A 14,149-nucleotide genomic window follows, 5' to 3' on the forward strand; every position below is an offset into this window, starting at 1 on the left:
ATTTTTGCAAGTGCAATAATTGACAAGTTGGATTGCTTTATGCCCATTTTTATGCTTTTATTGGAGGGGGGGGATTGTGAGTAAATGCAGGTTGCTCATTAAACAAGGAATATCTCTCTAAAAAAAATTCTGCCCCCCCACTACCTCACTATCTGATTTACAACCTCACTTTCACAAGAAGCGTAGCCAAGGCTGGAGAAAGACAAGTATAGTTTATCTCGGATCTTCCTACACATTTGGATACAGCTTGAAATTATGGTCTAAGGCATGCTAACAAACACCAGGGATTATTTTAAAGAGGGAATAAAAAATTACTAAATAAATAGTTCTTGAGTATTGAGCTTCTCTGAAGACATTGACAGGTTTTCCTAGTAATTCTTCTGTCTTACTCAGTGCAAATATAAACCTTAATAAACCTCAGTTTCACCATTAGAACACATTTACAACAACTTCTATTTACAACATTAACCTGTTAAAACACAGAAGATTGTAAGCTATTTCTTACCTACCAGTTACAACAGGAAACCTCAGAATTTCTGAGTTCTATTCTGAATTTGATCCTCAAGCTACTATGTGACTTGTGGGAGAGACAAGGAGGAATAAGGAGCCATCCAAGCCTATGTGCAGCAAAACACTAGTTTATTTATAAGCATTTTGGTGATTAGAAGTGGCTGAAGAATGAACTTGAAGTTCATTCTTCAGCATAAGGTTTGCTTCACTGGGCCATCATCTCTCCTAGCTTTGCACTTCCTAATATTAAATCTGAGCTAATAAAATTATTTTTTTCTGTGTTATTCATGTGACCATTACAGGAAAAGTTATTCCTCGACATTGATTATATAGTTAGGCTTACTATTTTAGAAGTATAGTTGTGATATTGATAAAAATGGTTATTGATCTATATTTTGCACAAGTAAAATTACATGCTTTTTTTTAACTAGTAACTTTACTACACTGAAAATGCTAAACTAACAATGCGAAAAATAAGTCTAAGATAGTACACATTTTTGCATATAACAACAGCTATCTTCATCATTACAGCTATACTACAGCTGTCATATAATTACTTAAGGGACTATATAACAGAAAAGCTATCCTATAAACTATAAAAACCCCTAGACAGATTTTTCTTTTGAAAGTAATTTTTTATGAATATGGTATGAGTGTTAACTTTTAGGTGGTGATGAGATTCCTTCCACGCCTGGTTAGGAGATGCTGCCTGAAGGGCTCGTAACTGGTACACCCTTGTGAAACACTTCCATCTAGTGGCTGCAATAGGAATACTACGAACTGCTGAAGTAAATTGCAACGTGGAACACAAAAAACAGCTGATAAAATCTTCTAGTAAACAGTCCTCTAATAAACAGCTTAATATTTGACCAAGCTTTTCCACCACCTTAGCGGGGGAGGGGGGGGGGGGGGTGGAAATCACATCAAATACCCATCTTGAAACTATTCTTTTCAAGAAACACATGGTATAGCCTGCACAACTTTTCTAAAATAAAAGAAAAAATCCAAAACTGTAAAAGTCTAGAAATTTTTGTTACCATCTGTCTTTTTCCGAGAATGCTGTTTAGGGACTGTGCTGGCAAGTGGCAGGATTCAAACAGTTAAGAGAATCGTGAAAGAAGTGTTAATATGAGGCGAACTGTTTTGGGTAGAGAATTACTGAATTGGCCCTGGCAGTCGGGGATTTTATTTCATTTTACGGTAGAACTAAGCACAGAAGTATCCCAGCTATCTCCTGAAATAGTCGTGGGACATGACAGCACACCAACACAGAACACCACCAGCAAGGGCTCTTGCTGCTGGCGTATTTTAGGGGTCCACAATGTAACAAAAGCTTCGTCAAGAGCACTCTATATGGACCCCCCAGACCACATGAAGCTAGAGCCAGCTCCCTGCAGCCTCTCTGGTGCAGCCCCAGGAATCAGTGACCCTCTAATGATAGCAGCAGTAGAGGGAACAGCATGGGTTAAATCCTGTAGTGTTAGCCACAGCTGTCTAAGGTGACTGTTTAGAGACGCATTTACAAAAGTTTTATGCAAACAGGAAATATATTATCTGATAACCTCATTGCATTAGTCCATTGCTTATCACTCTTTTGCTACACACAACAAACCTCACGGTGCTACGTAACAGCACTCTGTAAGCATTTTTGCATAGCAGTCTGGATTCCCTCTCCTGATAAGCAGCAAAATTGGAACAACTAATACACTGTTACACAGCAGGATTAGGAATACAAAGAACACCTTTGCATGCTTCTTTTTGGACTGTGTGCCACACACTTGGGGTGTGGTAAGCATAGTATAAAAGTTTATATCTACTATACACACACTTCACAACTTGATTAATCATCTTGTAGAAAGATCCAAGTGTATGAGATTAAACTTGCATGTTACTGGTTATAATCAAGCAAGAACTGAAGGCCAGCTAAGTTAACACTGACGTAAGCTTTTCTGACTTTATCTTCATTAATGCATGCATTTAAGAATATAGTTTGTAATTTAGAGATAAAAAGCAGAACTGAAAGAATTTCCTTGTAAGGGGAGAAGGGAGGGGCAAAACAGAAGACCAACAAATTGAGTCCTATTTATCAACTTTGCTATCTGCTGTTGAAGATGGCTCAGGAGTTCAAAAGCAGCATTTGTTTTATTCCATACTTACCCTTCTGACTTTGTCGACTCCCGTGTGGTCAAGCGTTCTTTTAAAAAGCATTTAGGACACCTACTTTCAGCATACTCCAGAATTAAACTACAGGACAACTTACTTTTGAAGCAAAGTATCTGACATTAAATATAATTTAATTTACATGTTTCAATTTCACATTTTATCGATTCACCTTAGTTTTTTTGTCTCCTTCTATACATAACCATATACAGATAGTAAACTTATGATACAAACTACCAAGAGAAAATTTCAGATTCAATTTGGTGCTTCGAAAGTTGATTTACATTTTCTTTCACTCTGCCATGTATGTCAATCATCATATTCAACAGCTGATGCTTCATAAAAAACATACTTAGTTGTCATTATGCATTCATTTTTAAGCAATAAGATTTTCATTTCACATTTATAGAAAATGCAATAGTGCATTTAAAAGTTCAGCAATTTAAGAATTACGCTTTTCAGTATTTTTACTTGCTTTAAAATGTTGCATCATTACTTTTATATTTTATATTTCATGAATACAATTCTGAATTCCATCCCAGAACTGCATTTTGTGATGTTAAATGCCTGAAGAATGCCAGCATGGGTATTTTGCTACACAGAGAAACACAGTCAAATTCCCCCTAGCCACCAGTAAACCTGATGGAACACGCTGCGATAAGAGCCATTGCGGTGGCACATGGTCTTAGCAGAGGATCAGACTTCGATTGCAGCAATTATTAAACCAGGTTTTTCTAGTACGGGTAGTTTACAGTCTAAATAAGGTACAACAGGTGCCCAGGACTAGACATGAGGAGGAAACATACAGTTAAAATAAAAAGCAGTAGACTTTAATAGAAAACTAGAAAAGTGTTCACATGAATGAATACACGCATTCAAAGTAAAAATTCAAAAGATTCTCTAAAAACTCAATACCAAGGCCTGAACAAATCCTTAGGAAGCAGCCAAACTCATTGACACAAGTAGCTGATATAAAGGTATAGGAAAAGTATCACCACAGCAAAGATCTACAGAACATTAGCCATCTTTTCAGGAGCTCAAAGTAGTAAAAATTTTTCTTCAGCTTTTGGGAAATAAGTTTTACTTCATATCTATGACTGGTTCTTGCACCATTACTATTTTGCAAATATACCTTCTATGCTTATATATCTATATGCCTATCTAACTAGCTACATATATACCTCCATGTCTGAGTGCCAGATTTCGTACAAATATGTCAGTATGTAACATAGCTTCTCATTTTGCAAAGATAAACAATCTCTTTATCAATACCTTCATTTGCACACTAGGGGGAGAGGTAGAAATGCATTGATGCGATGTAATTTTCTACCACAGATAATTAACACACGTCATCTTAACATAATTCAGTAAAAGAGGATTTTTATACCAATATATAATACAAATAGGTAGGCTGTGAGACCAAAACCAGCGTTGTACCAGTTAAAATGCACTTAAACTTGTAGTTTGACATTTATCTAAAGCACTACAAATAACATTTGAACAATTCCCCAGACTTTTAAATATTTTAAATAATGTAAAGCAAAATAATCAAGGTTAATTTGTTTGGTTGGGGTTTTTTTTAACCTTTGAAGTTTGTCTTTATGCTATACATACCTATATAGGAAAAAAATTGAACTGTTCAGACAACAGCATACACCACTGTAAGTAAAGTATTTGTTATTAAGCTACTAGATTTGTGTAAAGATTAATCAAGTAATGCTTGCAATAGGCTTAAGGAATCTGCATGAAAGTCATCAAGTATAGTTTAACTCCGTATGAATGTGCAGGGGTGCTTTGCGGTTTTTTGTTTGTTTGTGGGTTGGTTTGGGGTTTTTTTAATTAATGCATTACTGCCATGAGTTTTTGCTGATACTTTCCTTCCTTTCCTTCAACTCTTCATAAATCTTTCTGAATACAATTTACTTGGACTTACTTCAATTAATAGAGGTATTCAGAATTAACTCAGATTGAAAGATATCTGAAATAATATTTTTTATGTCGTCTGTGGTGCTCGCTGTTGATGAAATGTTAGCTCAGGAGACCTCTTTTTCAGTTTTGTCCTGTTTTCACTGCAATAATCATATTATAAGAATGTTGATTAGATTATATACACTTTCTCCTATTCTAGAAACCAATACTATCGCTAATATAAACATGCTAAGACAACAAGAACAAACAGACAAACAAAAAAGGCAGGAAAAAAATTCAAGAGTAACCAAATCTTGTTACATATACTAATTCCAAGTGCCAAAAGAGCAGAAAACAAAGAAAAGATGGTGGTGCTTTTTTTTTTTTTTTTTAAATATAGAAAAATAAAATATTAGGACTTCAAAAAAAAAAAAAAAGCAAGCAGCCCTTCCTTGGGAAAATGCATAAACAATCTCAGATCCTACTGAAAGCTAGGAAGAGAATTAAAATGCTGTCCTAAAATAATAATTAAAAAACCCCAGTCTAACCAGAAACCCACCTTACCATGAAATCAGAAAATTTGCAAAGCATACAAAAGCAACAGGACTCATCTAATCACAGTATGTTAGAGTATATAAAGAAGAAATTTCCTGTCAAAAAATAATAGCTTATATTTGCAGAGGTGAATCAGATGTAGTCTTGTCTTCTGTCTGCAGATGCCATTACTGGATCAAATTAAATCTAAATTGCAGCTTGTTTTAATTCATCTAGAGTATTCTTATGAGTCAGTGAGTGCTAGAAGAGTTTACTTATCCCTTAATTTCTAGCACTAGTACATGTTCTTTAAAAAGCATAGCTAGAATGTGCTTTTTCTAAAGTGCACTTACATACAACACGTCTCAATAAAGATGGGTTAACATTGTTTGAAGGCTTCTCAAGTAATCCACCGTTCATATTCTGAAGATATACTTCCTCCCAGGACTGTTATCTTTACCTGAAATAAAGACGTTTCTTGTTCCTGACTAGGGATAAAAATGAACAGTTCAGTGCCTAATCACGGTTAGTTTGACTCCCGTGGCTTTACCAATTTCCACAACAAAAATCCATTTACAGGATATTTTTGTGCAGTAGTTTACCTTATTGTCTTAATGCTGGATGATGCTAAAATGTGTAATTTTAATTTTATTTTCCCCATGTTAAACAAATAAAACTAGAGGCTGAGTTATAAAAAGCAGTGGAGTAGCAGATCAATACTCTCAGAATCATTATGTATTTTTATTAATGTAGTACTGTTTCTCAGATAAAGAATTGCACTGAAGAAACACCTATTTCTTATTATTTAAGTGACTTCTATTACAAAGAGAATTTATTTCATTAGTTAGATTTTTCTTAGTTTCGTATTTTCAAATGAAACTATGGCGCAGAAGTCTGAATACCCCACCTCCCAACTTCATATTTAAAATTAAAACAAAGTCTCCTTCTTTTTCTTTTATGTTAGTCAATAAAATCCACGGGTCAAGTACATAAAGTTCTAATTACTTTTTACCTGAAATCTGGCCAAGAAATATTTTCCTGAGGAAATAAGAGAGAACATTAAAGGAAACAAACAAAAAACCCCAAAACACAAACCCATCACAACAAACAACTCACAAACTATAGATTATGTCAATACATGTAACAAAGTAAAGCCATCATAACTTCAGTAAACAATACACCCCATTCAGGTCTCTCAACATTTCTTCGTAACACTTCCCACACCTCGCCCCTGCATGTTCCTGACTGTTCACTCAACCTTTCTTTCAGGGACGCAGAGCTGTAAGTCTGTAGGTTTGAGAACCCCAGAGAAAACCTTTCAAGACCAAATTTAGTGCTCTTAGCAGAAGCATGACATCAGCTGCTATAGTGACTAAGCTTCAGCCAAACCCATAAAAGCCCCATCTGTGCAAGCGTGTGTGAATGTGCTCTCTTGGTTCCTATGGCTGCAGGTGGAGAAATAGGAGCTAGAAAACATTAGCCAAAGAGAGAAGGCATACCTGCTGAGGGGTATAGCGCATCAGTCTCCGGGTAAGCCAACATGAGCCTCTACTTCAGAGTCAGAAGCTCGCAGTTGTTGCTCCAATCTTGTACCCATGAGTGATTTTTATGGGTGGGTGCAAGTGAAGCGTGAAGGAATAAGCGAATGTACTGTGTGAACAGCTGTCTGCTGGAAGTAAACATCTTCACTGTTGTTGATAAAATTAATTAATAAAAGGTGCTTTAATAAATATTTATTTATTAAATGATCCCACTCCCATCTCAGTTCCCCCATCAGAGAAATTTACAACACAAATATACATTCCTGCAAAAGTAATTAACTTTGTGACATACTTAAGTACAAACCCTACTTAAATTGCACTGGTTTGGTGTCTGCTTTTGCTTATGGTTTAGAAGAAACTCCAAAGGTACTATCACAAGAAGATTCTTCTGTGTATTGCCACTATCTTCCAGAAGCTATCCAGACTCTGATTTTACAGTCAGATCTGCAAAAATGCAAGATGGTGAAAATATCTGGACCGTACTACACAGCCCTTTACCTCAGCAATGTTAAAGCCTACTTCATTTCACCACCACGCCTGGCAGGTGATGCAGATTCTGTGTTCAGCCATGTCAATTCCTCTGCTGACCTGGGCTTAACCCACACCTACCTCCAAGTCCTTAGAAAGACTAGTAAAATAACATACCATTCAAATCAATCCATCCCAAAATCTGCCTGCTATGATCCCAATTCCTTGACATTCATAATTTATGGATAGACTAGCCTGTAGTTATAAATACACCGTACAGTATATTACACCAATAGATTACTGGAGCCTCAGCTAGGCTTGTTGATGTATTAATGCAATATGTTATGAGAGCACTAGCTCACTCTGATGATGTATAGTCACCATATGTATCGTAAGAATGAAGTACTTCAATGATGTATAACTGTAACAAGGGCACCAAGCTGAAGATGACACTAGCAGAAGTAGGTTTTGTTAACATATTACTCTAAAATGTGAATATAGTATTAACAATGTGAATAAGAGAGAGATTGATTAAAGCATTGTCCTGGTTTTGGCTGGGATAGAGTTAATTTTCTTCCTAGTAGCTGGTGTAGTGCTGTGTTTTGGATTTAGTATGGGAATAATGCTGATAACACACTGATGTTTTAGTTGTTGCTAAGTAGTGCTTACACCAGTCAAGGACTTTTTAGCTTCCCATGCTCTACCAGGTGCACAAGAAGCTGGGAGGAAGCACAGCCAGGACAGCAGACCCAGGCTGACCAGAGAGGTATTCCATACCATATGTCATGCTCAGTATATAGAACTGGAGGGACTTGGCCAGGGGGGCAGTGATTGCTGCTCAGGGACTGAATGGCTCTCCCTCCCAGCCCACTGCAGGGGTGTGTGGGGCTTAGTTGCCAGCTAGGGTTAAATCAAAACAAGCATGGTTAGTTAGCATGGAGGGGGGAAGAAGGAAAAAAAAACAAAAACAAAAAAACCCCAAACAACAATGAAAAAAACCAACCAAAATCAAACAAACCCCAAAAAAACCCAAACCACCAAGCAGCAGGAAGCTATTGGCAACATTTTCACTCATCTGATAAATTTGATATGATTAAGGCTGCCCATCCGATATCTCAATTAAAACTCTATCAGAAACCCATTTGTTTGCATGGTTTCTTTCTCCTGAGTTTCAGAAAGCCTAAAAACTGAAAGCCAGTTTGAGCTCCAAGTTTGTGAAGACCTTGCCTTTCAGTTTTAGAAAGGAAAAAAAAAAAAAATACAAAAGAAATCCTCATAATACACAGAACTAAAAAAAAAAAAAAAGTTTTCTGAGCAATGTTTCTCATTAAATACAAGAACAAAAGCAAATATAATTAATCATTTGGACAGGTAGAATCAGTAACATAGTTGCATGTAATTTTGCAATGGGGACTTGACATAACACCACTACATTTATTAGCAGAAATTGGAAGGGATTGAGTATTCTGACATTAATAGGTGTAGATTAGTTCATGAGTATCCAGCCTCTAAATTTGTGCTGTTAAGTGTCTTAATAGAGGAAAAAAACTTAAGTAAAGAGTCTTTTTCTTTGTTCTGTTTCACTTGTGCTACAGAAAACACCTCTTACTGATATTTCAGATTTTTACACTACAATAGTTTTCAGCAAGGAAGCAGTACTCTCAGTGATGAAGGTCTCAAAAACAACTGTATACAGAAGAAAACTGACAAGGAACGTACACAAAGGTGTAAAAATTGGTGATCAGTTACATGATCTAGTTTTACTCTTTACAATTCTTAGATACATGATTCAGAAGAAACAGTTACATTTTTAAAACTTTCAGCCAAGTACAAAACAAGACATTTACAGAAGTAGAACTATACCAGGTTTCTCTTCACTTTTAAAGCATAAAAATCTGAACAACTGAATATACTTTGCTAACCCTTTAGCAGACTTGTAAAGGCCTTTACAGTAGGAAAGTGATTAAACATGTTTTGTCAAATATTAAGGTGTATGAGTCTTAAGAAAAATGTGTGTGGGTTACTCGTTCAGCATAATTACCTTTCCCTGTTTCTTACAAATCAGAAAGCGCAAAAATTGCTGAACAGCATTAATTATAATTATAGCGTGAAAGTTTTCAAAGAAAAAGGATGATTGACTTTCTTTACTGTAGTCTTTCTATAGCAAATAGTGCTAGGAGCCTGACGTGTTCTCGAAGACTGAAATTCTGAAGACATTGAGCATCTTCACTCAGAAGGAAACGTGATAGCTATGAATATCTGGCTTGGAAGCTTTGATATAAAGGAAAAAATACTTAGGTTTTAGCTTATGAATTTCTCAGCCCTATTGTGAGTAAAATATGCTAGGTCCAGGCCTCCTAGAAGCCAGTATTAAAGAATAAAAATTCATTTTCATTTACATCCTTGCTGTTAATTTTCACTAGCCTCAGCCAGCAGACTAAAGGTAAGAAGACTACAGTAAAAAGCACAAGGAAGTAGTTAATTGGGAAAGTTCTCTACAACCTCATGGGATGACTTACATATTATTTAGGAAGAGCTATGCTTCTAATCCACTATGAATAGTCCCAAAAATGGCTTGACCAATCAAAAGATAACTCAATAGCAACAACACTCAACATGAACTTAACTTCAGATTGAGTTGAAGAGCACCATCATTGATACTTTAAGCCCAGATTTTTCAATGGACTACAAAACCACTAAAAAAAGCATTCGAATAAGGTTGTAAAGTACTTTTATCATATCTTATAGTTTTCTGCTAGAGAAATAAATACAAAGTTTTTGCTTTGGTCTTAAAAAAAAAAAAGAAATTAGGTTGATATTTGAAAAAAGTGAAAAAACCCACTTTAAAGTTGCAGTAGCACTACTACATTATAATGCAGCAGAGGTGATGCAACAATGTTAACAAAAAGAATTGGTACCCACATCATCTACCTTTCAAGTATCTAAGATAGGAAGGCAGTCATCTTATGTAACTATATGCAACATAAATGTATGTTACAAAGATTTCTTCAAAGGAATCTCCTTCCACTGTTACACGAGAGTCCGAAGTCAAAGGTCTACAATAAAGAGATGTGAATGTCCTACCAAACGTTTACTGTGTTTTCTAGTTATTCCCCAACAGTTTTAATTTCTCCATTCATATTATCTCTAATAGATTTTTTTTTATTATGTTAAATTATTTCTTATAGGCTTAGGCGATAATAGACTTTTATTAAAACAAAAGACACTATATTTTCAAGTCTAACAGCCCCTTAAGGAATTCTGGTTTTTTTCTTGTGAAATTCAGGGTACTTATACAATCATGTAATTTACTTACATACCACTTGCTAATAATATTAGCAATAAATTTCAGCTTTTTGTGATATGTTGCTTTCCCTTCATGTAAAGGGAAAGAGTTCCCCTGAATTTCTTGGTAATAGCATTTTATACCCACTGTATCCTACCAGGTGAAAGCTCTGCAGGAAACGGAGGTAAAGACTGGAGTTTATTTGTGTGTTTTGGAATCCCCTTCTGTTTCCAAGCAAAATCAGCTTCAGCTGTTTCAACCTGTCCTCCTTGAGTCTCAGCAGTTTCATTACAAAGAGTTTGATATTTCAGTGATGGCTGTCCTTGTTCAAGTTCAAAATTCACAATAAGGGAATCAACCAGAGAGTCCAATTCATCCAAGTTCATAAAAGGCATGGATATTTTCTGGATAGGATTGCTTGCAGAAGTAGAAGACAAGACAAATAAACCAAAATAATTGTTAAAATATCCAGCTATGACACAAATCTTTTCTGCAAGGCTCCTGAGAGGCCTTGTGTTTCTGTACGACCCTATGAAAAACAAAAGCAAGAAGAATCAAACACAGTATTTTTTAAAGAGGGACCAAATAGCCCTCCCTCCCTCTTGCTTTACACATCTCCTGTAGTCCACAGGTTATTATCAAGACAGGTAATAACCCAGGTAAATACCTTGTAATGTAGAAGAAACAATTTGACAGATTTCAGCTAGGCACTGCTCCAATTCCAAATACTTTGCAGCAATGTTAGTGCTTTTCTTTATTTCCTGATATAGAGATTCTTCTTCTGGTAATCGAGATTCTATTTCTTTCTGTATTAAAGAGCAATTTAAAAAGAACCAAATACATGACAGTATATTAACTATTAAACATGCCTATTATGGATTCAGTCACATAAACCAGGCCAATGCTGAAACACAAAGCGAAAGAGATGCTAAGTCACAAAACGTAAGATAGCTCCAAAAAGAAGTGCAGACTGTTGACAGGAAAAGAAAAAAAAAGCAGCAAATGGAACCGTAAAATCCAGAAAAGGCTCTTAGAAGGTAGATTAAATCATCTATCCTGGCTTTTAATTTAAAATACCAATAACTATGGCCATAAACTCTTGCAGTATTTATAACACAATTACACTAGCATTACTGAACTTCAGGATTTCAACTTAAAAGAAGATAGAACAGGTGATTAGGCTGCTCATGATGAGCACAAAAAGAAGGAAAATAAGATACAAGTACCTCCAGAAATACTTTAATTAAAATTAAATAGTTTTGAGTGGAAATGCAGAAGCCAGAAAAGTTAGTGTTCCAATCACAAGAATGCCACTGAGACAGGAAGTGTTATCATGTAATTGTAAACATACAAAAGGTACTTTCAATTCCTCCTCTTGTTAAATGCATCTTTAAATTTAAACCCCAGACTTAAAGCACACATTTTTGTGAAACATTCCTCTTACCTTCCTGCAATAAGAGATGTTACTTTCCAGGAATCTGGCTAATGCCACAACATTATCCTTTATTCGATTTTGAATCTACAAAGAAATTTTTAATTATATTGTACACTTGATTCAAGATAGAGTAAAAGTACATTAATATTTTAGAAGTGTAACAATGAACACTGGTGTACTAATGAGAAAAATACAAGCAGAAGTAATGTTTTCTGCAACATAGCATGCAATTTTTCAAATAAAATGTTAGCTGGTAGAAAACATTGTTAACTATATCTGCAAGGTTTTAAATAACCTTTAATATGGGAGGATCAAATGAGCAAATTTAACTATTTGTTAAAGAAAGATTGTCCTGTAATTTTTGTATTCCTGTTAATCTAAGTGGCAGGGGTTAATACCCTGGTGTTCTCTCCCTGACTTCACATTTGTTCCACCAGCAACAAGTATATACGGGAATCCTTCAGATACATAGGAATCTACTGCAAGTTAACAGCATTATCTGGAAAGCAGACTGCTTAATTCCTTTTGCTGGAAACATGAAGCATTTGGGAGTTAAGCAAGCAGATAGGAACATAAAAGATTTTGGACAGTTTCACTGTTGTCTGCAGGATTAAGAATGACAACAGTGAAAACCAGAGTAGGAAGGAAATTTTGCTTTCCTTGAGACAAGCAATTTATCACTCCTCTCCAACTGATTTGAACCGTTCATACCAGGTCATGTATTACAGATTTTTCAGTAGTAACAAATTCTTCAGAATTAGGTGTTTTATATATCCCAACTCATTAAGGATATTTTCTTATTGGCCACAGTTCTGCAAATTTCTCAACTTTGAAGAAAAAGAACAAAAATAAAACCAGATGAGGCAGAAGAGAGGATTACTCAGACACAGGTAAACTGTCACCTTTGGCCTTGCATGCTGTCTGTACAAAATATTTATTCAGACAAGAAGTGGCAGAACAAGCCTATATATCCCAACACTGAAAGGAAGCATGTACACTTTATACACCTAGTACCTTGCTGAAGAACATTTCAATCTTTCCAGAGTATTTCCTTGGCATTCAGCCAGGCTTTCTGTCAAAACAGCTCACCCACTAAGAAGGTAGCATACTTCCAAGGGGTACTCTAACTTGCCTACTGGAATTTTCATACAGTCACAGAGATATTTTTAACTTTTGTGCTTATACTTTATTCTCTACACTTTGCGTAACTCCCTACAGTATCATCTTCCTCACTATTTGTCACCTAAGCAAAATAAGAGCACAAAATAACAGGCTGTAGCTTAAAAAAAAGCCCCTCCAGGCAAAAAACCCAAATAACCCACTACTGAATTCAGCATGTAGTGAGGTCTGTTTTGCTTTAAGCATCAAAACACACTAGACACACAAATAACAGTATGTTTGTTTCATGAAAGAGCAACTCCTCCCCAGAACACCACTGACTTCAGCATACTGGGGGGGGGGGGGAACCTCAACCAACCCAAAAACACCTAAAAACACCTATTCAATTTGATAAAACAAAACTGCTAAACTGCTGGGGGGGGGTGGGTGGGTGGAGCACACACACACCTGTCTATTATGAGGTAGTAGGAATATCTCTTCTTAAAATTACAAAAATAATTAAATCGAGGTCTTATTATGAGAGATAAAAGCTTCCCATTGATGCAATTCCTTTTCATAGTACAATAAATTTGGAATTGGAAGGTGACAGGAACAACTCATTAATACAATATAAATAATTTGCGGTAGCTTTCCTATGAAGTGTAATAAAGAAGTTGCTCAAATTAAAATACCACTGCTGCTTATCAACCTGGAAAGTATTTGAAGGTCAGCTGTGATTTCAGTGAATGATACCAAATCAAGCAGGACATTTCTGACTTCTGTGCTATTAAATAGCTACTTTAGTCAATCAATTTCCCTCTAAAGTGCCCAATTCATTAAAGTGCTTCAGCGTACCCAAAGCACATGAGAAGACTAGCTCTTAAAAGATAACACTGAACTATTTTAGTATTTAGATAGCATGGTGTTTGGGACTAGGACTGGAAGAACAATGTATGACAAATCGAAGTTTTCAAACTTTCTAATAATCTTCCTGACAATAACAGTGAGTGTAGTAATAGCAGAGTTGATTACTATTATCAATATAAAATAAGAATTAACTTTCAGGATCATAAAATGTTACTACATATTAAATATGAAATCTTTTTACAAAACAAAAACTTAACAGTAGTATACAGAATAAAAGGTCCACTTGCTCTTTTGTACCAAGTTTTCATATTGTCCCTCTCTTTCATGGTTACACTGTGAAAT

At 35.6% G+C, this 14,149-nt stretch overlaps 1 protein-coding gene across 1 annotated transcript in view; it reads right to left on the bottom strand.

The window, feature by feature from the left end:
• Positions 1 to 10,544: 10,544 nt before the first annotated feature.
• Positions 10,545 to 14,149, bottom strand: part of KIF14 (kinesin family member 14) — a 28,913-nt gene continuing 25,308 nt past the window's right edge. Inside the window, exons 27-29 of the mRNA XM_075710946.1 lie at positions 11,852 to 11,926; positions 11,075 to 11,213; positions 10,545 to 10,936 (exon numbers count right to left, since the gene is read on the bottom strand). Of these exons, the coding sequence (XP_075567061.1) occupies positions 10,545 to 10,936; positions 11,075 to 11,213; positions 11,852 to 11,926 (606 nt within the window). The remainder of the gene's footprint in view (positions 10,937 to 11,074; positions 11,214 to 11,851; positions 11,927 to 14,149) is intronic.

Source organism: Pelecanus crispus, chromosome 5 (genome assembly GCF_030463565.1).
Source record: "Pelecanus crispus isolate bPelCri1 chromosome 5, bPelCri1.pri, whole genome shotgun sequence".
Lineage (NCBI taxonomy): Eukaryota > Metazoa > Chordata > Aves > Pelecaniformes > Pelecanidae > Pelecanus > Pelecanus crispus.